This window comes from Macrobrachium nipponense, chromosome 7 (assembly GCF_015104395.2).
Source record: "Macrobrachium nipponense isolate FS-2020 chromosome 7, ASM1510439v2, whole genome shotgun sequence".
Classification (NCBI taxonomy): domain Eukaryota; kingdom Metazoa; phylum Arthropoda; class Malacostraca; order Decapoda; family Palaemonidae; genus Macrobrachium; species Macrobrachium nipponense.
In genome coordinates, this window is record NC_061109.1 from 60,514,141 (window position 1) to 60,540,282 (window position 26,142).

The window sequence follows — 26,142 nt, forward strand, 5'->3', positions numbered from 1 at the left end:
TGCTCACCTGTATCAAGCCTATTCCAGTGAATGATGTGTCTATTCTTCAAACTGTAGGTATGAAGAAAGGAGAAAATGGAAAGAAAAGAGACCAATCAACTTCCTCATTCCCTACTCCACCCAATAATCTGAGACAACATACAATCTGTCCTGCCATGGCACTGGACGAGTGTCACATGTTAAACAGCCACCACTGGACCCAAGGAAAATGTGTTCAAGGATCTGTGGGCAACATTCTTCATGCAGAAGAAAATGAAAGTGGTTTGACGCAGTCATGAACCAGCATTCAAATACTACTATGAACAGTTAAGTAATTTAAAATGCCGGGTAGGAATGTATTCCTCTGGTGTCATGCACTTTTACATGCACCCAATCGGTGGGAGAACTTGACGATGAGGAGTCAGCTTGTCTGATCACCTCGTGTAGAAAACCAAAAGGGTGTTCTAGGACACCTCTTTCTTGACCTGGCTCATGTTAACATGAAGTATATGACACCCATCCTCTAAGAGACAAGACATTCAAATAATGATACAGTGCTTGACAGGCCTCTGAAGCTTTCCAACTCTTCCAAGAAAGCAAAGGTTACAAGGAAAACTGCTTCCAAAGTCAGTTTCCTTGGAGATGATTGATGCATGAGCTCAAAGGAGCATGAGGTAGAATACTCACTGCCAGAGTAAGGTCCCACGTAGGAGGTCTAAGTTTCCTAGGTGAACAAGACCACTCCAAGCTCTTGAACCACGCTGAGAATACTCAAGGCGAAGAGAGGTCAGCAACCTTCAGACAGAGAATACTGAAGGCGAAGAGAGGTCGGCATCCCTAAGACAGAGAATACTCAAGGCGAAGAGAGGTCGGCATCCTTCAGACAGAGAATAGTCAAGGCGAAGAGAGGTCGGCATCCTTCAGACAAACTAATCACATGTAAGCCCTGTAGCTCCTCACCAGTACAGGCAGTCCCTGGCTATCGGCAGGGGTTTCAGTCTCAGTGGGGTGCTGATAAGCGAAAACCGCCATTAACTGCAACATGGTGATTTGTGGCACTTATGGTGCCAAGTTCCGGTCAATGGTGCCCCTGTTAAGTATGTTAGACCGAGTCTGCCGATAACCAGGAACTGCCTGTGTCAACAAACGGATCCTCCTCTGTTCTAAAACACATAAAGAAGATTTTGTCTACTAAACAGGAACTCTGAGTCAAGAGAAACCCTTCTGAGGACACCACTCACAGCCGCAGATGGGTAATCTTGTATACGGCCGACGAAGATCCTCTAAAGTACATACTAGCCTTACATCTCAGTCGCTGTTCTGCAGGAAAGATCTCCCAATACGGATTCTGGACAGACTCTACACATGAAGAGAAAGATCCTAGTGATTGGTGGGATCTCTCCACAAGACTGGTGAAGAAGGTTGTGCTACGGAGGAATCTCTCAGCCACCCAGCTTTGGGTTACAAGGAGCTACTAGGGTCTAGGGTTAACCTAAGAATTGGAGATTGGCAAATGGAGTTGCCCTTAATTTACCCCTCTGAATTTGTTCCGGCACTCGGGACCTTTCTCAAAAGGTTGGGGTGCTCATCTTGAGGAGTTCCTGGCTTAGGGGGTATGGAGCGTACAGGACAAACAAGTCCACATCAGTGCATTGGAGTTGAACACAACTTTCTTGGAACTTATGAAGTTTCCAGGAATGGGGTGGGGCACTCCATCACTCAACCTCCCAGAAGGCAGAAGGGAGTCCTCTGCTCCAACGAACAAATCTGGGACCATGAACAGAAGACCTCTAGCTTTCCGTCAAAGTGAAGAGGTCTAGGGTCTTTTCCAAGTAGATAGAAGAGACAATACAATAACCCAAAGGGATCTCCTATGACAAAATGCTCAGCACAGATACTTTCTAAATATCCTACTGTCAACTTGTGCATTGTCAAAGTAATTGCACTGTAGACAGGGGAGAAGCCCTTGAGCTGCCAAGGAAATGTGCATCTCCAACATGACGGATAACAATGCCCTAAAAAAACATATATATACATATATGTAGTACTTCAAAATGATTTTTCCTTGAATACATAACTCTGAAAGTAGTTGTGCATCACTCAACAAATGGCACCATTAGCTAAAGTCAAGTTTTTCAAAAGAAGTGTTACGTCCTCCTCCCTGGTGAGCAAATAAAGGAACCTCTTCAAATATTACCTCATAATCTTACAACAGTCATTAACTATTACATCAAACTGAACTTGGTTTTGTTCAAACCAAACTGCACCTCCAAAACTTTAAAAAATACTCAGCCACTAATGCAACTTACTGAGGAGATAAAATGAAGAGTGCACAAAAAGAAATGGTTTATAAATCTCGATTTCAGTGGCTGTAAAGCTGTAACTTCAGAGGTGGAATATTCACCTGCTCATGCTTTCTCAACTCTCAGGTAACAAGTAGTATTACTATAATGAAGATGAGGTTTGTACACTGCACAGACAAAAGCTAAGTACAAAACAAAAAGAAAACATGGCATTATGCTTTATAAAGTCTGCAAAATAAAAGCTCTAAGATTCACCTGTTAAGCACATACCAAACTATTTTGAACATGGTTTAATCCTCGAGTAGCTATAGCTTTTACCCAGTAGCATGGTAACTAGTCCCTGCCAATTACCTGAAGCCAGGCAAAGCACTTAGTTGCAAAGTTACGCCTTCCCCAAATTTTGAACCCTTAATTTCTACCTTCATATTAAATGAAGTGTATGTAAATTAATAAGTTTTCTTATAATCTGAAAAAATGTAATCATTAGTTAAACAACATCAATCCAATCCAAACTTATCAAGATGGCAGCTCAAATTAGGGAGTAAAAGTATGAAGCTAGGCCAAATATTTCTTTATTTTCATTTTTTTAATAAGTTAACAGACAAGATAGTACTGGCAGTCCCAGGATTACGACAGGGGTTCCGTTCTTGAGACGCGTTGTAACCTGAAAGTCATCGTAAGCCGGAACATCGTCAAAAATCTTTAGAAAACCTTACTTTTAATGCTTTGGGTGCATTGAAAACTATGTAAACTGCATCGTTATTGAATTTTTCATTAAAAACACCTTCAAATATTGATTATTTTGCATTTTTGGGGTCATATTTCTTCTGCCAGATCAGCGTTGTAGGAGTCGTAACCCTGGAACATGCGTTGTAACCCTGGAAATAATTTCTGATGAATATAATTGAAAAGCACCTTAACCTCGGAACATCGTAAACAGAGCCCGTCATAACCCGGGGACTGCCTGTATTTCATAAATTTACCTAAAAGTCATATAATTATGTAAAAAATATAATTGCGTAGTATACAAAACATAATAATGATTTTCTTTGAAGAAATTAATAGATACAATAACATTTCTCTAATTGTAAATTTGCTAACGAGGTGCAGAAAAACTCTATAAGAGCCAATGCTATTACCCTGTACGGAGAAAATGCTGATCTCCTAGGATGGGCATCCCACAATTCCCCATCATTCTCGAGTTCTTCTTCTTTGACCACCAATGTCCCATCCTCCTCAGATGAAGAACTCATGTCCTATAAATGGGAATGTATGTATGTAAACATTAACAGAGAGTAATAAATGAAAAGAGGTTTGTAAGGTATTCACCATAAATTCAGTACAGCAATAATTTCTTATTCTCAAATACAACAAAATTTCCTGCCCCAAAATTTTCTATATTCTACATTTCAAGCAATAAAATCCTAAGCTCTGTATATCTTTTTTTCCCTTTTCCAGCATGTGGAATAAAGTTTTGACTCAGCAAAAAGATAGAAAATTCCTTGAAGTATCTGTGCGAGAGAGAGAGAGAGAGAGAGAGAGAGAGAGAGAGAGAGAGAGAGAGAGAGAGAGAGAGAGAGAGAGAGAGAGAGAGAGAGAGACTCACGATTGGATCTTCAAATTACTAACTGACATTAACATGGTTTATTAGTTTAGAATTCAGCCTATGGCTGGTCCACTTTGACTTTCAAAATAGCATTTATATAAAAATGGTTTCTAATCACTAATTTTAAGTGATTTTCATGTAAGCTGAAGTTTTCCAGAAAGGTGCAAATACATGAAAGGCCATTTAAAGTTCTCAAAAAACTGATGTTCTACAACCAGAAGAATGTTGGCAATCTAGCTCGTTTTAAAAGCTTATGGTTTTCACAAGGAATAGGGAAATACAATGTATTTGTTCCTAGTAAGGAATATGAATACTGTAGTGTTCTCAGTTTCCATTTCTTAAGTCTTTCTTCAAAGCCCCCAAATATTCCCAAGGCACTTGCAGTTTTGAGTGCCTGGTTACATTACAGCTGACTACACACAATTCCCAGCCACAATTAGCACGATACATTTATCAACATTGTCCATCAAGAATTTAGATTCTCACGTCTCATCGCAATGCCAGACAGTCTTCTCAATGTCTGTGAGCAGTGATGTTCCCCAATTACATTTGAAAAAGAATCTTAAGTTCTTTTTTATATCTTTTGACTTTAATCAGATAAATTCATCATTCAGTAATATGTACAGTGGACCCCCAGTATTCATGTTCTCCTGATTTGCGGATTTCTCTCAGGAACGTTTCCCTGCATTATTTGCAGAAAATGCACATTCGCTGTATTTTTCTATGAGAAATATCCCCAAATTCCTGTTTTTTTATCAATTTCATCATAAAATGCACTTTTTGTGATAAAACTATTAAAAAAACCAAGTATAAAAAATTTTCAATGGGTTTTTCTTGATTTTTAACTGACAAAATTGGCTGTTTTTAGCATTTTTATAGGGTTCCAAACATTCACGGGTTCTAACTATTAACGGGGGGGTCTGATACGCATCCCCCGCGAATACGGGGGGCACCACTCTATACAAACTATATTCACCTTAACCAAATATGTGACAGCATTACCCTAGTAGGAATTATGAGCAGCTTAATTCTAATGATTATCATGCCCTATTGTTCAATTAAAAGGTGACGTTATGAACCACTGCCTGACATTGGCAAAAGACATAATTAATGTTGAACTCTGCAGTTGTATCACGAGAAGGCAGTAGAAACAAAAAAAATTACTAACAACAGTCCAGCAGTGTTAAGAGTTTGGAGGAACAACATGTAATGAGCTAACATTATTATTTTACTTTAAATCATTATTAGACTGCAATATATTTTTCTTTTTTTTTTATTGTGTGCTTTGAACATTTCTGACATTTGTTTTGTTAGCAAATGAGCATGTTTATTAAAGACAGTGGGGATTTTTGGTAAGGGAAAATACAACATGAGTGAAATACAAGAGACTTTATCCCACTAATATTCATGGAATATCAGTGGTACCCTAGGTTAGGTTAAATTAGTGTGGTATGTCAGGTCATTTCCAAATGAAATGAAGGTCAGAAACAATAGGTAAAACACCGCTCTGCAGACAGTGATCTGCCAAATGATCACTTTTTTCACTTGATATTTAATTAGTGAAACAACAATACAATTCAATATTTAAGCATAGCATTCAAAAGATTGAAGTTTAGTCAACAAAATGAGATATATGAAACTGCCATATGAAGTAAAATAAGCATGTGAAGTCTTTGTAAAATATGTGTTCAAGGCAGTTTTTAAATCCAATATGACGTGGTATTGTTGTGTGCACAATCCAGCCATACACTGGCGGACACATCCTTCCCAGACTTCCCAGCGGTCATTTGAACAATATTTGCGTGTATATGTAACTTTTATTGATATTACTCAAGATTGTAGTTGTAATCAGCACAATAAAACAACATTTATTTGCCTACATTAGTGAAAGTATGAGACTTCTTATTCCCAGGGTCATGTTTTGAACTGAAATGCATTTTTACCTTGTAACCGTGGTTTTATCCTTACTGCCATCACAAATGAAACTCCACAGTGCTAATTTGATTGTAATTTTACACATTTCATTCTTAATTCACTCCAAATTCAACTTAAAATACGTGAGTTTGTTTACGGCAAAGCCATGGCAGGAAAAATTTTGTATGTCTAGCAGCCAGAATCCACAGGTCGAGCAGACGGCGGGTTAGAGAATTTTTTTATAACAAAAAAATCTTATTTTTTTACAAGCACTTTTCTTTCATTTAAGTCTATATTACTATTTTGATTTTTTTTTATAATTTTTAATAATTTTATGGCTGAAATAGTTAGTTTTTAATTTTTAATAATTGTATGGCTGAAACAAATGTAATCTTTATTGCGTTCTAGGAATGGCAAGTCATCATTGCCAATTTTGTGGAACTTGACACACACGCCAATGCCTTTACAAACTGTTATCCATGAATTCTAGATGTCATAGTAATGCAATAATGATAAAATTGCTCTAATATTTATGCACATAGTATATTACAAATAGATATGCTAAATTCACTTATTTCCACAGTTTTGTGAACTCTTGTCCTAAGTTTGAAAGGTAAACACAAAACCATTGCCACCACTGATAAAAAAAAAACAGGAAAGCGCGAACAACATTGTAGCTAATGTTCACAGCAAAACTGACGAATATTGTTCAGGAATCTGGTTACTTTTACAAAAAACGAATATTTTCAAATGAATAATCATGAATATGTAATAAAGATATGTAATTCTTAACCTTATTCTGGTCTTTAACCGAATAACTAAATGTTATCTAGCTTATTCTGGTCTTTAACCGAATAACTAAATGTTATCTAGCGCACTCTTCTTCTTCTTCCCAAACAATCGCTATGTTTAACCATCCGGAGGCCAAAACACCCTCGTCGTTTAAGATCATTTGAAGAAAGTGTCCCAGTGTCTATGAGTACAAGTGGTGTGCAGATTTAGAACAGGAAATGGGAAGTTTGTCGAAACGAGTGACCTCGCAATCATCGAGATGGCATCGTTCCTCTAAACATAGGGAGTTTTAAGTAAAAATTTTGAAAGTGTCACAGAGTTAAGTTTGCACTCCACATGGCTAGACTTTCATTAACTTCTGTTAAACCGGAAATTATGGAATTTTTTGTGACTTGAAAGAAAACACTTACTTCGAGAGGAAAGTAGAGGTCTCGAGCTGTTGCTTCCATGCTGGTTGGGTTATGACTGGCGTCTAATTCTGGATACTTGAAGTGCTAAAGTTCAAGTATACATCCTATAAGTGTACATCTAGACAGGAAAACTAAAATTTCATGTCAAATATCAAATATGTGAAAAATGGTTTGGATTATAACGAAATCTTATCAAACTGTCCAACTTTTTGGACGGCCAAGAGGTTACCCATTCTTAAGTAAATAAGCTATTCACTGCTATATGTACAAATCAACACACTTCATTAGGGTAAATGACTGAGCAGCAAAATACCTAGTAGCAGCCACTGATCCTGGAATGCTGCCACTTTCCCGAAAAAGTACTTGAATTCACTGCCATGAACATTAGTCAAGTTGTGGCCCATCCTGGCAGCACACCGAGACCTCCATGTTCCTCTCGAAGTAGTAAGTGTTTTCTCCTAAACTACGAAATACCTAGCTACTACTAGCTAATGGCATAATTCAAATGCTTTTTCAGGAAGTGGCCACATTCCGGGAGAGGTGGCCCCTATGTTGTCGTTCGGTCATTTAACCTATGTAAGAAACTAGGCTCTTCAATAGAATTGCCATAGGTAGCCAAACGCTAATAGCTTACAATACCATACGATACGCAAAGCCTATTGCCTAGGAAGGTACACGGACAGGTGTCTATGCCAAGGTTATTGTCTTTTTACACTAGGTACCTATCGCTAATAATAGAATGATTAACTCCATGATTTAACCAAAACATGATAAAATATATCCATAATTAAAATAAATATTGAAAAATTCTTTAAATCCAAAATAACTGGTAAAACCTACCAATATAAAAAACACAATCAACGGGATGATCAGCTGTTCTTTGTTTATATACGTTACTGTTCTACTTCTTGCAGTAGGTCATGACGTCGCGTATTTCACCTAAGTGGATGAGGGCCAGTTAAAGAATATTGGGTACCTTGGTCCTTCGGTTCAGTTACAGGTTACTGGTCTCATTGTGACGCATTTTCAATGACTGCCATCGGCATATTGCGTTAGTAGAATGAGGAATATTAAAACGATTCCACAAACTGAAATCCTTCGTTTCGTAATCCATATTTTAGGTTTTCAACAACTGAGACGGGACCTGATGGTCAATAGTTAAGTTAAACGGACATTCATTTTTTTAGGTCTGAGAAAAACTAAATAAGAACATCAGTTACACTAAAGTCTCGAAATTAGTGTGAAAGATGAGTTGAAATTGAGTGACATTAGTACAGAACTTAAAGGAAGACAAAGCAAGCTTAGTATAAGATGAGAAAAGTCTGACATATCTCGGTTTCTAAAAGCTCAGTTGCGGGTTGAACACCTCTAAGATATGTACTGTTGCAAAATGGTGATCTAACATAAGCTGCCAATCCTTTTTTATGTACCTTGTTTCATTTTATATGTTCATGACAATGCAATCCATTGTCAATAAGGGGTTAGAGTCGTATATCTAATGGAACAGTGTCATATAATCTTAAATATTTACTCGTAATGCAAACTTTTTAAAATGGTTTTAATTGATTATGACCAGCACTATTTCCTCAGCTACCTGGAAATCATAGTGATAGAACAAATCCTATTCGGAACAACTAGATCTGAAGTTTATTCTCTGAACGAATGCAAATAAAACTTCAGCTCATCCACATATCCAATGATTTAACTCTCTTAAACTGTCAATAGGGAAGTGTACGTGTTTATCTTACGTTATAAATGACAATTTCGTGTGGAAGTTGCCAGTGTAAAACGCATGGCCAGGGACCATGAACTTATCCCTTATAGTAAATAATTACAAACTTGTAACAGGCCTTACGATTCTGCTATGAGAGGTAGAGGACTAAACCTAACAAATAAATCTTGAGGTAATATTATAATGTCCACAGACTGTGAGTTATATTCATATCCATGCCTGGTTTACAGAACTGTAGTATACCTTAGATGTCATTGTATTATCCAATACAATAGATATATGGATATTCAGGGTAGGTATCTTATAAAGCTAATATGTATCAGTGCTTGACGTGAATACTCCATAGTAATTACTGAAATGTTTACCAAACTTATTCTTCATCTACTAATGTAACTTTATTCAACGAAATATCATATTGAATACGCAAAAAAGAGTAAATAATTGGTGAGAAACTGATAACCTATAATGATTAGAAAAATAATCCTAATTGCCAGGATGTTTATTTCATTTTTCCTCATGATATGAAGGCTACGCAGTACTACATGCAAGGCCTTTCGATATTATTGATGCGTTAAACCGTAATTTTCCCAATTTTCCCTTGCTCAACAGTTATAACCTGTTGTGTTTAGACTTTTCAGATTTTTGTCATGAGACATAATGAATTTTGATACCATTATATGAAGCATACCCAGAAATTCCACCACATGAAACTTAATGAGAAATAATACCTCACATAAGAAACAGATGAAATACAATACTAATGTTTGTTTACATTCAGCAGTGACCTCGGACACCAGCAGGAAAAGTATTGTTTGTCAGTCAAGTTGCTCTTCGTGTTTTCTCTATACTGTCTCGAAGTTTTCCACATTTTTCATTTAAACATCAACAAAAATGACAGAGGTAATGTGATTAGTTTATAATGTAAAGTAAATAACCCAGGCTGGGCGGGTATTTGATCGAGACCTTGGGAAAGGGGTACCGCACATCAAGGTCTTAGCCTACTACTAACCTACCTAGCTACCTAATTCCACAATAGGCTAGTACGGCCATGTTTATTATATGTAGCTATATACCTAGTAGGTACTATACTAGGCCTACGTACATTAACTTTGTTTTGGGTATTAGGCTATATTTGAGAAATGTGGTACCGGAGTAGCCTGATTTTAGACCAACCTAGAGCGATGAGTAGGTGTATACCTAGTAGTAGTAGTAGAATCCCCTGCGTAGGTTAGGTTACCTACTGCTTAAGCAACCTACCCAAGGCAGTCCCGTCAGATTTGGTGTAATGGAACTATTTTTGGTCAAATTTTACATTAAATCATGGTAGATCTAGGGCACTTATCCGCGGCGGCCTAGACTTTGGCAGTTGCAGTTTTTCTATGCAGTTTTACTTACTGAACAAGAATTGTAAGTAATATTTAGCTATTCGGACGACTGTAATTAACCACCCAGGGGCCAGTACTAAACACGGCGAAATAGGTATATTGGACGGCCCCAAATCCCTAGTGGATGTCGCCTTCGCGGTTACATTCCTTGCAGTCCGTGCGGACTGCTTCTGTAGAAATACCATTAGTACATTTTGGACTTGAAAATAATTTTAATTTTTTTCCTGTTTTTAATGTGTGCTTTTGAATGCTTCGGACATTTATTTTGTTTGCAAATTGCCCAGTAACCAGCCACATCTAACCTAACCTAACCTAACACAGGTACTAGGTCATTACCCTAGCGTGTGATATCGTGTGGTCGTTGGGTCTTTTTCGAACGAAAAGACATTAGAAACGTTCAAAAGTTCACATGAAAGCAAGAAAATTAGATTTTCAATTCTAGAATGTGATTATGGTTTGAAGCTAAATTTTACCAAATGTTGGTTGCATATTTTACAATCGCAGTGAATGACGTCTTTCGACCATGATTCCATCAGGAGGTTTCTTCAGGTTTCACTTGGTTCTAGAGACTTGCCAAATTTGGGCACAACATTAATATAAACCTTGGTGGCTCATTGAATACCAAGGAAACATAATAATTCTGATGTAATTTACATAAGTTTAAAAATGTTTAAATATTATGAGAACTCACAAAAGTTGAAAAACAATTTCATCTCATTAGGTTAGCTTGGTACACACAGTGCTAATACTTGAATGAAGTGAAATAGGAGTGAAACAGGAAGCCTAGCCCATTTAAGAATGTTTTTAGAAAGGTTCCCCATATACCATAGTCTATCTCTGCAAATAGTACTACAGTATGAGATATTTGTGAATTTACGAATTAAAGTTTTTGTGATACATTCTGCATACCCTAATTGCACTATTTTACATTGTATAAGGTCAGGTTAGGTTCTCCTCAGTGAAGTTAGGACATGGTGCATTGAACTAGGTTAGGAAATGCCATTAGGTTAATGCTGTTACTGTATTATAATATGTACCATGCGAGATATAGGTACCTGTCTTATCATTGATATACTACTGTAATTTGACTTACCTAAAAATATTGAAGCATAAAATTACTGTGTGTAAAGATCCAGGAAGTTTTAAGGCCTTAGTCTGTCATTTCAGGCTGTAGCAAGCTCGAGCAAAATGGACAAACTGGCTGAATTTAAGGCACGACTTGCAAAGCTGCATACAAAAAGGGTAAGTTCAAGAGTAAACTATATTGTTCATACTGTTTTCATCCAAGTATTATTTCATTATTTCAGCACATTTTTGCAAATATTTGTGTATTCATCAACAGTAAGTTGTTTAATTAATTTTCTGTGTTAATACTGTATCAATGAATATTTCTTTCATGTTTGTAGCTAACACCATCAATAAGGATTTAAGCAAAGTCCTTGTTTGTAATCTTTGTTGATACTTCTAACCTCTTTATATTTTAAAGAAATACTTGTTATCTGTTACATCATTTGTACATATTTTTAAAACCATTTTGATTTCACTTAGTTTTTCCATTCCAGAATGAAGCTGCTGCTTTAAATCACAAGGAGGTTGTCGAAGAAGATCGTTTGAAACAGATGCCCAAAAATCATTTAAAAAAGAGGGAAAGACTTGAAGCAGAGTTCAGAGAAGAAAAACGAAAAGAAGCAGTAATAGCAGAGGTGAGGACTATGTTGTCTTTCTTGCAATGTTAATTTGATTATTTTTGCATTAACTAAGGCTTATGTAATATGAAATACAGTCAACCCCCACTATTCACGGTCTCTGACTAAATGCACTTTTTATGATACAATTATTAATGTACTCAAGTATAAGCATTTTGATACTCGAGTATAAGCATTTTTAGTTTTTTTTTTTTTTTTTTGTTTGAACTATAAAAATAGGCAGTACTAAGCAATTTTAGAGGGGTTTTAAGTATTCACAGATTTTAGCTATTCCCAGGGTGTTGTGGTAAACATCACCCATCAATACTGGGGGCCGACTACTATACATACAGTTATTTTTATGCATAATTTTACCCTATATATGTTAGTATATTGAATGAAATATTTTGTTTTTCAGGGAAAAGATTATGACAGGGTGAGGATGCTGGAAGTAGGTGCAGATGAGGCAGAACAGTATGAAAGGAAAAAAAGAAAGAAAAATCCTGACCTAGGTTTCTCCACATATGAAGATGCAACTATAAGGTACTGTAATGCACCTTAAAGGCAACTTACATGAAAAGTTGTTACGTAGTTGGAAATTATACCAGTAACCACTGATAGATATTGAGAAAGTACACAAGACATATACTGTATATAGCGTATTAGGTTTTGTACATCATTGTAGTCGTTCTTAGCATGATTCATCCAAGTTAGCTCTAGACCTTCCTTGTACATCATTGTCTGAATACTTATCCTACTGTGCATAAGAATGTTTTTGTGTGCATACACAAACCATATACTATCCCCAATGTCTTTAACTTCCAAATGAGTTGCAGAGAACTTGATGGCATCATAAGGACATGTGTTAACAAATATGTACAATAGCCTTTGGATGAATTATTATTATAGATGAATCAGTTGAAAGATATGAAATTGATCGTATGTCTACACTTTTCTTATCATTCTGCCATAAAGACTAACTGTAAAATTTCAGAGAATAATTATCCTCAGCTATATAGCCTCAATGTAAACTGCAGTAAAGAATGGACAGCGCAAAATACACAGTGCTGAATGATAGCATACTTTTGAATGAAATTTTGTTCTTGTAGAATTTTATCATTGCTTTGGTTTAATGTAACAAATTATTTCAACAGACAGTATAACCGTCTTGTGAAAAATAAGAAGGTTGATTTAGAAGAATATGAACGGGAAAAAGCAGCTGTTGGTGAAGATGCCTTCTATGGAAGAGATAACACCATTGCCATTGGATTGCACAAAGATACACCGGACGCTATAGACAACATGGTGAATGATCTTGAAAAGCAGTAAGTATTCATCATCATTAGAATTTTTAAGGTGCCTTTTCTCTTTGCAGGCTTAGTTATCTTCAGTCTCTTCTAACTTTATTGCTCATTTTTCAGTACATATTATTTTAGCAAATTTAAGAAGGCTGATCTACGTAATTTCTTTAGAAAATGTTGATAGTATACGTAAAGCTAATTATCTAAACATACTCTTACTGATTTAAAGTTGCAAGTAAATGTTGGTTCCAGAAAATTTTGAAATTTGCAAGAATTCATGTATTATTTTTGTTGCTCAATTAAACATGCTCAGTTGTGGCTTGGTAGCTTTAAGGTCAAGTAGTATAACTTTTTTTCTGGAATTATAAATTTATACCTGTACATATATTTTGCTATTATATATTGAGAAAGAAGTCATCAAAATTGAATGAAGGTAATTTTTTTTTTTGCAATTCTAGTCCAGGACCTACATTAATCTGGTTAGCTAAAAAGCACGAATCTTCACACAAACATTAGTTTGGGGTGTAACTGCAATTTGGCTTGGTTTTCATAACATGTGTTTCAGTTCTAAGACATTAGAGGTTAAGAGAATGTTTTGATGTTTGCATTTGTAGGCTAATTTTTCTGTATTGAAATAGAGTCTTGATTAATATTAGGTAAAAATAATTTGTGTTAATGAATACATATTTTTTCCAGAATTGCAAAACGTGAGAAATATTCTCGCCGTCGCATCTTCGATGATGATGATGACATCAACTTCATTAATGAGCGCAACATGAAGTTCAACAAGAAACTGGAACGCTTCTATGGAAATTATACAGAGGAAATTAAACAGAACTTGGAAAGAGGCACTGCTGTATAATTTCTTTGTACAGTACTGTAATTTGGAGAAAATTACCATTTTTTATAAGCATGCTCACATTAACATACACTCCAAAGTAACAGACTTTATTGTATCTCAGACACTTCAGGCCACAGATTCTGTTACATAACAGATTTCTATGTTACTATGTCAATACACATTATCTTTGGAAAAATTTTATTAATTTCTGTTGTATGTTCACACAGACGTCATTTTAAGTCCGAGATGTTAGGACATAATATAGGTAGTGTACATCATCCAGGTACAAAATGATCGCGAGTTTTTATTGTGTGCAGAAAAATCTGCTTGCTTTGTTCTGTATTTGCATAAATGTTAATTCAGTTTTGAAACATCTTTCTATAATAATACAGTTACTTCAGATGAAAGTACCTATGCATAAAGGTAATGTATTTGGTAAGAACAGACAATGAAATCCTAAGGGTGTCTGTGAAGTTAAGGTATTGCAGTATATTCTTAGTAAATTATTATCTAATTTTGAAGTTCATGTTTTTCATTACTTTTTTTGCCTGTAAAGTTTGAAGAATTTTTCTTTTTTTTACTGCTTATAAACAAACAAAAGTTTTTGTGTACATGTTTTGAATTAATCTAATTGAGAACTTTTTTGCTTTGTAAATAATAAAATTTCAAATATACTTAATTACCATGCAATGACAGTAAGTTTTAAAAATAAAAAATGGTTGGTAATCTTTAGTATAGTTCAGTATCATTAGCTAGTTAGATTTGCTATTTTTAAAAGCTATCATAATGAAGAAATGTTTGTAAACCTTTTCTATTTAGGTACTTAAATATTTGTTCATATATTCTTTATATCAAAGTGATGTGGAACAAAGTTCCAAACTTTGATTTCAAACATAGTGCAATTTATGCAGGAAGATATTTTATTGATAATTCTATTTACTAGAATTACAGTACAGAAAGACAAAATCTTGGGATCTTGTCAAAATGGACTAGAAATTATGGGGTGGCCGCAAGCCTTATGATACAAAATATATAAGCATTTGCCAAAAATTAAAAAAAAATGAATACTATTATAATCTTACATTAAATTTTCAAAGTTGAATTGTTGGAAACTTAAATATTTGTTTGTATGTAAAAGAGAAAATTACTGTACCTAAAGCAAGGATTTGCTCTTAATGGTACGTATCGCTTTACTGTAGGAAATGTTTTCACCCTACAGTTTGGATAGCTTCCAATTTAACTGCGCAAACATTTAATTCAAAAGTATGTTATACTCATCCTACAGTTAAGATAACTTCCAATTTAACCATGCAAACATTTAATTCAAAAGTATGATATACTTATCATAAGGTAGGGTGCATATTATAGGGCATATGAGTTACCCTCAAATACTTTTTAAGTTTATATTGTTTTGTATTTCTACTACCATAAGATGTTTGAAGATGTTTGTACTATAGGAACTAGATTATTACTGTAATTTGTTAAATATATAATATTGTAAAAAAAACCTAAACTTTGGTACTTTTCCTGAGATTCCAATCCATTTATTGTATTTATTTGTTGCAGGTTACCCATGAAATTTAGTTGTTGCCTAGTACTGTTTGAAATAACTGGAGATGTTGCGTTTGAGGAACTGCTTGATGTATTCTTAATATTATACAGTACTGTACTGTATAACTAGACCACTTAGGCAGCCCTGTCTAAGCTAATAGTTTTAACTGTTATAATTATCAGGTTAAACTCATTACAATAGCCAGACCTTCATGATACTGGTGAGAGAACTGGTTCCTTAATTAGAGTTTAAAACAGGAACAAGGTAAGCTGAGGAAGCTGGACAGATGAGTGGGAAGAGATCAAAGAGAACAGATCCCCATAAGGTAGTAGTGCTGTCAGTTCACCTCACGTATGTCGCACTGTAGGCATTACTTAAGGTTATTTGCGTCATTCTTTCGCCCTTTAGCTACAACCCCTCTCATCCCATTTACTGTACCTCCATTCATATTCTTTTTTCCATCATACTTTTCACTCTCTTCTAACAATTGTTTCATAGTGTAACTGCAGGGTTTTCTTATTGTTACACCATTCAAACCTTTTACTCTCAATTGTCCTTTTTGCATTAAATGGCTTCATAGGTCCCAGGGCTTGGCCTTTGGACTAAATTGTATATTCTATTCTACTCAAAGAGAACAGATGAAAAGTAAAAGGCAATGCAGTTGTAGGCTTAAGAGGGGACACTGCAAAGAACCTGTAGTACCATTTTTGATCGTTGAAAATCAGAACTTATTCAAGAGAGCTTTTTAAGTATGTACTGATACTTAAATAATGAACTTGATGATTCTTTCTTTAGGAAAAATAATTAACTAGAAATTTTACAGTGTTAAACTTGTTGGGAAATGCAAATGATGTGCTATAAGTGAGTTACCTAATTTCTTTTTCTGTCACTTTCACAAATATGCTACTGCTTTCTCATTATCACTTGAAACTTTACAGTAATGTACTTATACAGGCAGTCCCCAGGTTATGGCTGTCTCAGTTTACAGCATTCCAACTTTATGGTGCTTGGCTTAGAGCGCTGGTAACCAGATTTTTTGCCACTGTAATCAGTTTTACCTGGTTTATGGTGCTGTAACCCAGTTTTACAGCTCTTACGGCACCATAAGCACTATTTATTCCCATTATAATTATGATGTTCCCATTTATGGCAATTTTTGGCTTACAGTGAGCCATCAGGAACATAACCCCCACTGTAAATCGGTGACTGCCTGAACTTGTTAGACCGCAAAAGTTAAATGAACTATTCTTGTTAATGTTGAGTACTAAAAGCATAAAGATAATCCAGCTGCACTGGTTGGCTAACAGTATGCAAAGCAGCCATTTGTAAGTCAACACTCAGCTACCAAAGTTTTAAAATCATTGAATTCTAAATTAATATGTAAGAATACATAGCGTTTTCTGCAACTTATATTGTACAGACCAAGATCCCAATTTACATATAATTTAACTTGGAAATAATTGTCACACTCTGTCAGAACATCTCTGTATTCATTGCATGAAAGTCTCTGTGAAATTCATAATTAACAAGAATGACCGCAGCTTACCATTTAGTTATGTTCCATGCAAAGTAAGCGGACAACAGCCAACCACAAGAACACTACCATCTTCAGTCAAAGGACACAACCTGAGAAGCCAGAGTCAAAGGGACAGCTCATTCAGACCCTCGGCAGAAATACCAGTCCCAATCACTGAGAATCTCGAGGAGATAGACCACACCAGATCCTAGTTGGAGACACCCATCATAGACCCAACAGAGACTGTCCTGACAGGTTTACTTTATTATTATAATTATTATTCAGAAGATGAGCTCTATTCATATTGAACAACCCCACATGGGCCCACTGGCTGAAAATTCAAGCTTCCAAAGAATATGGTGCCCACTATAAAGAATTAGCAGAGAGGAATGGAAAATACAGAAAAAAATCAATTATTAGAAAACAAAAAATAGAAATTAATCACGTTCATGAATAAATAATTAAAAATATAGATAGCTTATTTAAATACAAGGTGTATTGTTCTAGGGTAGCAATGCATTGCTCGAGCTTGAACTTTTGAGGTTCCAAATGCACACCTCTGGAGAGACGGAGACAACGACCTCAGATGAGTCTTCGTGGCAGAACTGGAGATATCTGTCATAATCAGATCATTGTTTAAAATATTGTGAATGGATGGAATTTAGGGTCAAAACCCAAGTACTAGCAGAGCCGAGAAGGTCACTCGGTGCTACAGTGAAAAGAAATATAACATTTAGCACAAAGACCAAGCACTGGGACCTATGAGGTCATTCAGCGATTAAACGTAAAATAAGATTAAAAAGGTTCTAAAGGTGTAACAGGAGGGAAATCTCAAAGTTGCACTATGAAACAATTGTTAGGAGAGGATGGAAAGTAGATAAAAGAAAGAGAATATGAATGGAGGTATAGTAAAGGGAATGAAAGGGATTGGAGTTAGGCCGAAAGGGCACTACAAAGACCTTAAGCTATAATGAAACAGGTAAAACATGTGCCAAAGTTTCTTTGGCTCAACTGAGTTTTCTGCACAGCATATATAGCTATATGAAACTCTTAGCCACAATTGGGCATTACAGTTGCTCCTCAGATGCAGTCAAATGAAGAAGCATCGGCCGCTGGCACCTCTAACAGTGCCAGAAGCACAATCCATGACTAAACTTGAATAAAATAAAAACTACTGAGGCTGCAGGGCTGCAATTTGGGAATGCTTGATGATTGGAGTGCAGTTGATTAACATGCCACTTTGCAGTCCTCTAGCCTCATTAGTTTTTAAGATCTGAGGGTGGACAGAAAAAGTGAGGACGGACAGACAGACAGACAAAGCCATCTCAATAGTTTTTTTTTTTTTCACAAAACTAGAAGCAAGAAATGGTTGGAAAAGTAAGTTTAAAAGGAAAAAATTTCAGTAATAAAAGCAGTCTACCAGGAATGTGCTCCATTGCTGCACGCATAATTAGGTGCCTGTCTCAGTCCAAAATTAATCTGTGGGTTAAGTATGCCCAATGCGTCATTTTGTTGAAAACACCTTTGTATGCTAGCCTGTTATCATGGCTGGACATTATCTCCGATACTGTTATATTTCAAATTAGATGCTACACAAGATAGAGGGACGTCAGTCTCTCCCACCATATTAGTTGCTTCATGACAAATCTAGGAACCATTGAATCGCTACCATGGCCCATGATGCAGCAGATCTTGAATCCTTATCTGTTTTCCCAACAATGGACTAGCGCCTCAGCGGCATGGTTGGTATGGTATTAGCGTCCAACCTCGGGTTCGATTCTCGGCCATTCCGCTGAGGAGTGTGAGAGGTGTATTTCCGGTGATAGAAGTTCACTCTCGACGTGGTTCGGAAGTCACGTAAAGCCGTTGGTTCCCGTTGCTGAATAACCACTGGTTTCATGCAACGTAAAAACACCAATACAAACAAACAAACCAACAATGGACTGGTATGGCGCAAAGGCAACAAAGCCATTTTCGTGCCTTGTTTATTAACAGCATTGAATTCCTTGTGATTGGGAAGCTCTTACATAATGTCTGACGCAAATGGAAATTTTTGTCTTTAGATTTGCAAGGCATAAAATGTGTTTATTTGCATGGAACCAGCGGTTATTCAGCAATGGGACCAACGGCTTTACGTGACTTCCGAACCACGTCGAGAGTGAACGTCTATCACCAGAAATACACATCTCTCACACCTCAATGGAATGGCCGAAAATCGAACTCGCGGCCACCGAGGTGATACACCAACACCATACCGACCACGCATAAAATTTGGATTAATGCTTTGTCTCTTCTGCAGCAAATATACGTAGATGCAGTATCAGGTAATTTGCTGTCATATACAGTGGCAACCCTAATTTCGATTTTCTTATTTTGACCCATTCGTACATAGATTTTCAGGCGCTTAGTTTACCTTCAATGATCATGTTCTGGTCTTAATTTTTAACATATCTTTCTTCACTCAAGACTTGATATGAGCGTGAGGATTCATGAAAAACCGTAGTGGGACAATCTTCGTTAACTTTCTCCTCCGAATCGTAATATTTTCCACTCTGTTAGGCCAATGGAAACAGTTAATAGGATCTTGTACCATACATTTCAGGGTTGTAGTTTCAAAAACCTTCATGCTTGGAATCTGAAGTTTGTTACTCGATTAAAAAATGCCAGTCTTTCAAGCTCCAGCAGCATTACAGTCATAAATGGAAAAAGAGAGGAATGGTTCACATCCCGAAGGATATTCGGTGACCCATATTATTATAATAAAATTATAGGCATATTATTATAAAATAATAGCCATAGTAAAGTTTCAATCAAAAGATGAAATCATATCATTTGAATGAAAAATCATTCAAAATATTTTACCTTTTCATGAACATTTGTTCATCAGGCCCAAAGCAGACTATCAGCCGGAAGAATGCAGTTCAATCGTTTAAAAAAAATTTCTGGTAGCTTCAGTCACGTGGTAGATGTTTATAAGGGTATGTTAATAATTTCTAAAATGATTTTCATTTACTTGCTGGGCAGAAAGAAACCTTAGAAAAATTCAGACTGACAAAGTTTACTGGTCGCTGTCATCAAGTTATACACAGTACACTGCATTTAACAAGATACTCCGTTAAGATATTGGTTTCATCATAAGCACATGCCATCACCATTCTAAAAGTTTCTGCACCACCTTTTCCCTGTGTTGATTCTGCCTGAATACCTACTTGTCAATTCTAGGTCACCTATTTCCTTCCTTTTTTCTTCAGTTTCCGGTCCTTCCTACTGGTCATCATCATCCTTTTGTTTGTATGGTGCTTCTATGTTGCATGGATCAGTGGTTATTCAGCAACGGGACCAACGGCTTTACGTGACTTCCGAACTACGTCTAGTGTGAACTTCTATCACCAGAAATACACATCTCTCACTCCTCAATGGAATGGCCGAGAATCGAACTCGCGACCACCGAGGTGGGACGCCAACACCATACCAACCACGCCACTGAGGCGTCATCATCCTGCTGCTTCCATTTCTACTTAGTTCCCATTCTTTTATTTCCCTCTAACGTCGTGACTATGATTACACTCCTATGCATTAAATTCTATATTGTTTCAAGGTGCGTTGCTCAGTAATTTCCAGCAAGTAAGGCATTTCGAAACTGGAAACAATACTAGGTTATGTCAACAGACAAGAAGTCAAAGGCATTAAAAATGTTAAATTACGAATATGACGAGTCATGTTCCTTTTTTATATTGAAAGGAATCTACCTACATCTATTTTCGCTAGTTAAAATTGTTATATCTTTCTTGAACGACATACACTGCAGTGTAGCCCGTGCTAAGCCTGTACATGCAACAGTAATCAGATCTGTTATAACGCAGCCCCATAATAGTCCGTCTACTAAAACTATTAAACTTAAAATTGTCCGTCTACTAGAACTATTCAGTTTACAAATAGTTTGTCTACCAAAATGATTCAACTTGACAATACTTCGTCTACTAAAACTATTCAAATTGTAATAGTTTTTCTATTAGAACCATTCAATTTGTTTACTAAAACTTCAACTGACAATATCGTCTACTAAAACCATTCAATTTAAAATTGCCCGTCTACTAAAACTATTAAATCTAAAATAGTTAAATTACTAAAACAACTCCGTTTATAATAGTTCGTATACTAGAACTATTCAATTTACAATAGTTCGTCTACTATGAGAATTATTCAGTTTACGATATTTTATCTAATACATTTATTCAATTGACAATAGTTTGTCTACGAAAACGATTCTCTACAACTTTCCAATTTACAATAGTTCGTCAACTAAAACTATTCAATTTACAACCATTCATTTACTATAACTTTTCTGTAACACTATTAAGTTTACAATAGTTATCTACTAAAACTACTCAAATTATAATAGTCTGCCTGCTAAAACTATTAAATCTAAAAGTTCGTCTACTAGAACTACTCAACTTAATTGCAGACAACGGCCCAAGATGACAGGACGGAGAAAAATGAAACCACTCAACGTAATCCATATAATGTTTATTTACACTGTACACCTTCATGAAAAGCTGCATGAATCAACTGAGACGAACATATGGCTCCTCCTCTTGACACATTCAATGGTTTCAACATAAAGTGTAAAAAGCTGCAGAGCTGATACACTCGAACACTTTCAAAATGGGTTTAAATTAATGACATGGATAAATACGAAATGGAGAGATATACTATATATTTACATGTTATTTATATGATTAGATTATATTACGTTCTGTTGAACTTCAACCTTCACTCAGCTGCTATCAGGGGTATAATTGGGAATGTCGAAAGAAAATAGAAAATATTTAAATTTCACACAGGAGACGAGTAAGATAGTTTTCAGAGATCAGGTACGAAGATGTGTAATGGACCCAAAGACAATACCTGTGGACGCGAAGCTTCCATTCAGAAAGATTTTGTGTTAATTCTTTTATGTGATATCGTACTTCAGTTCATGTTTTAATTTCATTAGATGAAAGCAATAACACCGTTTTTATTGTGACATCTACATACAGATTATACATTCTTTAAGTAGTCATGTCACAAGAATCAGTGTGAAATACGTATACAACAAAACTGATTCTAACAAAAACTTGCTCGTGGAAAGTTTCCTACTGACGTAATTTGCTATAAATACGTATTCTCAGCGGACCCGATATCTTACAATATCCTGAAGCTATAAAGATGGTTTTAAGCGAGGCTCGCTTACTTTAGTTATTATATCTGAAGGAATTAAATACAGAAGCACACGTGGGGCGGGACTTTCGATCGCTACATGTTGAACTAAAAGGAACAACAGGTAATTTTCCCCGAAATCAAAGGAGTGGCTTTCGGACGCAAGCCTTTGAAATTGCGAATCAAATCCTCCTTGCGGCGTAAACAATAAAAAAGTAAAAAAACTAAACATTGGCCTTTATGGAAGTAAATAAAGTGATCAGAGAAAGGAAAATGAAATAAAAACGATAAACTCGTGACGGCGAACCTAGAGAACCAAGCTTGTGTTTTGTTACCCTCTCCTCTCGTAATCTTGGCAAGAAGCCAACCATCGCTGAGCCGCACCTCTCATACCCGCTTCATTCGTTTACCTGCTTGAATGACTCTGGAACGGGCCTCGGCTCCAAAATGTTTGTCTATTTTTGCTTCATAAACACCGATCTTTACCTCTAAGACATTAACAGTCTACCACTGTATCACTAAGAATTTCGATTTCAATATCATACAAAACCGAGACCGTAAAAATGTTCACAAAAATACAAAACGTACAAAGGTAGATTTCAGAACGGGCATTCCTTGAAGCCGACGCTTTACCGAGACGATGCATGCAAACACGGTTTCTCGAACGCAATTTTTTTCTTTTTCAAGTTTCAATATCAAAGTTGTACAGTAGAGGTTATGAGACGCAAAAAAAAAATTTTTAAGACAAATTGAGGATGGTGAACTTTACAACGCAAAGGACTTATTATCTTCAAAAGGTCTTGCGAGATAGTGAGATATTTAAAGGACCTGCAGTACAGTGATAAAAACATCCTTTGTACTGCTGAGGTCATCCTTGGGATTACCGGCAAAATTCTTTTACACAACATCCTTTACACAACTCTGCCATCCATGACACAAGCTGCTGATGTTACAAAATGGAATCTGTTTGAATGGCGCAAAAGTATTCGAAGGATAAACACGAATCTTTCTGAAAAGAAGCTCTAAGGAGGAAAGGAATGTTTTTTTGTGAAAGAGTTTTTACATGTAGGTATATCAAATGGTAAAAGTACTATTTCAGTCCTGGCCTAACCAGAAATCGACTGAAAGACAACGCTGAACTTTTATAAAGTCAGAAATACAATGAATTTTCTAAAATACATCAACGGAGAAATTTGCTCATTAGAAAACCGAGCAGGCAATTTCCATTAAATACAAACATCTACCAGACCAACATTCGATTTTTCAAATTGAATTCAAAAAGAGAGAGAACTGCAGTAACCATACCCAACACAAGGAAATAATGAAGTAAGTGAAGTATACGAACACAAGACCAAAAATAAAAATATACTCATATGAAATTAATGCCATAAATGTCAAAGAGGAACCCTTGAAATATTTTCTTAATACGGTCAGGCGAGGCTAGAAGGGAAGCATAATTCCCCGGTTCCTGCCCAGACCCGAAGAAGGCAAGAAAAAAAAGGGATTAGGGAGAATTGGACTTAGCCCTGAACGTAGCAACAAACCTTGTATCTCAATGGATAGTTACATACGAGCCAGGTTTATATATATATATATATATATATATATATATATATATATATATATATATATATATATATATATTACATAATTCATACAAAAAATGTAGTAGGAGACTGCTGGCTAAAGGCAAAAAATATATTCCTCATATCACAATAACATCGTTAACTACTTGACTACAACACAGAAGTTTATACAACTAGACTCTGTAATGAAAAGACAAGCCAGCAAATTGCTGGCGGGTAAAAATAAAATAAAATAAATCATTATGTACTTGGGAGACAGAACATAAAATCATTATATATATTACCAACCAGTAAGCGTCTTGTGAAAAACAATTATATTACAAAACTGACAATCATCCACAGCAGCTTCTAAATGACTATGCCATTTATACATTTTTTTTTAGTATTTTTTAAACTTTTAAAGGGCCAACTCCTTAACAGGGGCAAAATGGCACAACTGCAGAACACCGAATCCTAAATGAAAAAAAATAATGATCTTATGAATGCACTTTCATTTTTCATTATTTCTCATTCATTATTTATTATAGTATCACGTCAAGTCAGTGTGTCAGCTTTTCACGTATTGTAAAAATCTCCATTATGAAAAGAATTTATCCATAAACAATACTAGCACTGAGGCAAATCCCTCATTAATATTATCAGTCTATTTTCTCAATGTATCTGTCTGCATTGCACAGTACCTTTTTTTTCTTACTATTAATCAACACTTTAAAGTGTCCAGCACTGGCACTTAGTAGCGCACGCCTCTAAACAAACGATAGAAGAGGTACAGATTCCTTCATCGAATAACTGCGCACTTTCTAGCCGCAAGGTTTATCCCTGTGTATTGGCACTTGTTTCAAGTATCAACAGACTGTCTTATGAGACTTACGCAGCACTTGATAACACTTTGCGTTGAGTTACGTCTCATTTTATCGCCAGAAGAAACCATCATCAAACGTTATATCCCCATAGCTACAGAGAAAGGAGAGTTCGTGCGCTTTCCCGCACCAACTGAATAGCACCAATGACACTTCGCATTCCGTCTGTCATTCACACATTTTTGACACTCGTCGTTTTCACCTTCCCTTCTACCTACTTGTCATCCCTCTGGCGGTCTTCGACTTAAACCTTGGCCATAGGAGGTTCTATGGGCCTCTCCACCTCCGAGATAATCTCGGTGATGATGGAGTCGCCCTTCTTCTTGGAGAATGCCTGAAGGGAGAAGAACCTCTGCTTGTCGCAGGCGTCGACGGTCGTCACGTGCTGGAAGTTGCAAGGGGACGAGATGTCCGTCTTCTTGGGAGCCTTGTACTTCACGGGTTTCTCCTTGGGCTTGTTCTTCTTCTTCCCGGGACCCGAGAGGGAAATGTTAGCCGGGTCCGCCGTCAGGCGCTCGATGTGGCTGTAGAACTCGCAGGCGGCGCGGCCGTCGTTGAAGGAGAGGCCCATGCGACGCCGGTGGTCGGACGACAGGTAGAGGGTGTGGAACTGCGGCTCCTGGGCGCGGTACGACGTCAGGTTATCCACGACGTCCCTCCAGAGAGCGAAGCCAGTGCCCTTCTCGGCCAGGATGATCTGCATGAGGCGCTTGTCGCGAGACTTGGTGTCTCCCTGGTCGAGCAGGAGGAGAGGGACGCCCGTGTACTTCAGCTCCCACGTCCCGTGAGACGCCCCCGCGCCCCCCTCGCTGTACAAGTTGGCCAGGGTGCGACAGACCCACAGTTGGGTCTTGTGGCCCCGGAAGGACGTCTCGATCCGGGCGACGTCGTCGTCGGTCACACTGAGGGGGTCGTCCAGGTCGTCTCGGCGGTCCGTCAGCGCCTTCAGGGAGTCGTACTTCTCATTGATGCGTCGGAGCGCTTCCACCTGTCGGGGAGATTGGGAGTCAATTATAGATTCCTGATGAACGACATTAACATTCATAATATCGACACAGATTTTTCTATGCATGTCACCCCACGCTTTTTAACAAGTTAATACTCAACTGATATTTCAATATTTAAGATCCACTAGTGTAACAGAGGGAGAACCTCTTTTATATCTTCAACAAGATTGTAAGAATTGATTTTCTACTAGATACTAAAAATGTCAACCTCACATTATATATATTATATATTATATATATATATATATGATATATATATATAGATATGTATTATATATAATATATATTATATATATATATATATATATTATATATATATATATGAATTGATTTTCCTACAAGATTACCTAAATATGTCAAACTCACATTATATATATATATATATATATATATTATATATATATATACACTATATATATATATAATTGAAATTGGTCGAGTTTGACACCCGGTGCTTCATTCGCCCTCTGATAA

General features: G+C 36.4%; 3 protein-coding genes across 9 annotated transcripts in view; 1 reads left to right on the forward strand and 2 right to left on the reverse strand.

The window, feature by feature from the left end:
• Positions 1-7,966, reverse strand: part of LOC135217501 (ankyrin repeat family A protein 2-like) — a 39,578-nt gene extending 31,612 nt beyond the window's left edge. The window contains 3 exon segments of the mRNA XM_064253457.1: positions 3,422-3,538; positions 7,005-7,088; positions 7,845-7,966. Coding sequence (XP_064109527.1) covers positions 3,422-3,538; positions 7,005-7,043 — 156 coding nt within the window. The 5' untranslated portion in view covers positions 7,044-7,088; positions 7,845-7,966.
• A 1,522-nt stretch (positions 7,967-9,488) lies between these two features.
• LOC135217408 (pre-mRNA-splicing factor Syf2-like) lies at positions 9,489-15,461 on the forward strand. 2 transcript variants are annotated; one of them, XM_064253247.1, is made up of 6 exons: positions 9,489-9,636; positions 11,289-11,363; positions 11,684-11,824; positions 12,225-12,349; positions 12,961-13,131; positions 13,804-15,461. In XM_064253247.1, exons 1-6 carry the CDS (start codon positions 9,628-9,630, stop codon positions 13,967-13,969), a joined length of 687 nt encoding a protein of 228 aa, XP_064109317.1. In that variant the 5' UTR covers positions 9,489-9,627; the 3' UTR covers positions 13,970-15,461. The 2 variants fall into 2 exon arrangements, with proteins under 2 accessions (XP_064109317.1, XP_064109318.1); XM_064253248.1 differs by having other exon boundaries at positions 9,510-9,550.
• A 6,066-nt stretch (positions 15,462-21,527) lies between these two features.
• The window catches only part of LOC135217103 (uncharacterized), a 316,159-nt gene continuing 311,544 nt past the window's right edge, over positions 21,528-26,142 (reverse strand). For all 6 annotated transcript variants that reach the window (XM_064252796.1, XM_064252795.1, XM_064252794.1 and 3 more), the window contains one exon: positions 21,528-25,649. In XM_064252796.1, coding sequence (XP_064108866.1) covers positions 24,906-25,649 — 744 coding nt within the window. In that variant the 3' untranslated portion in view covers positions 21,528-24,905. The remainder of the gene's footprint in view (positions 25,650-26,142) is intronic.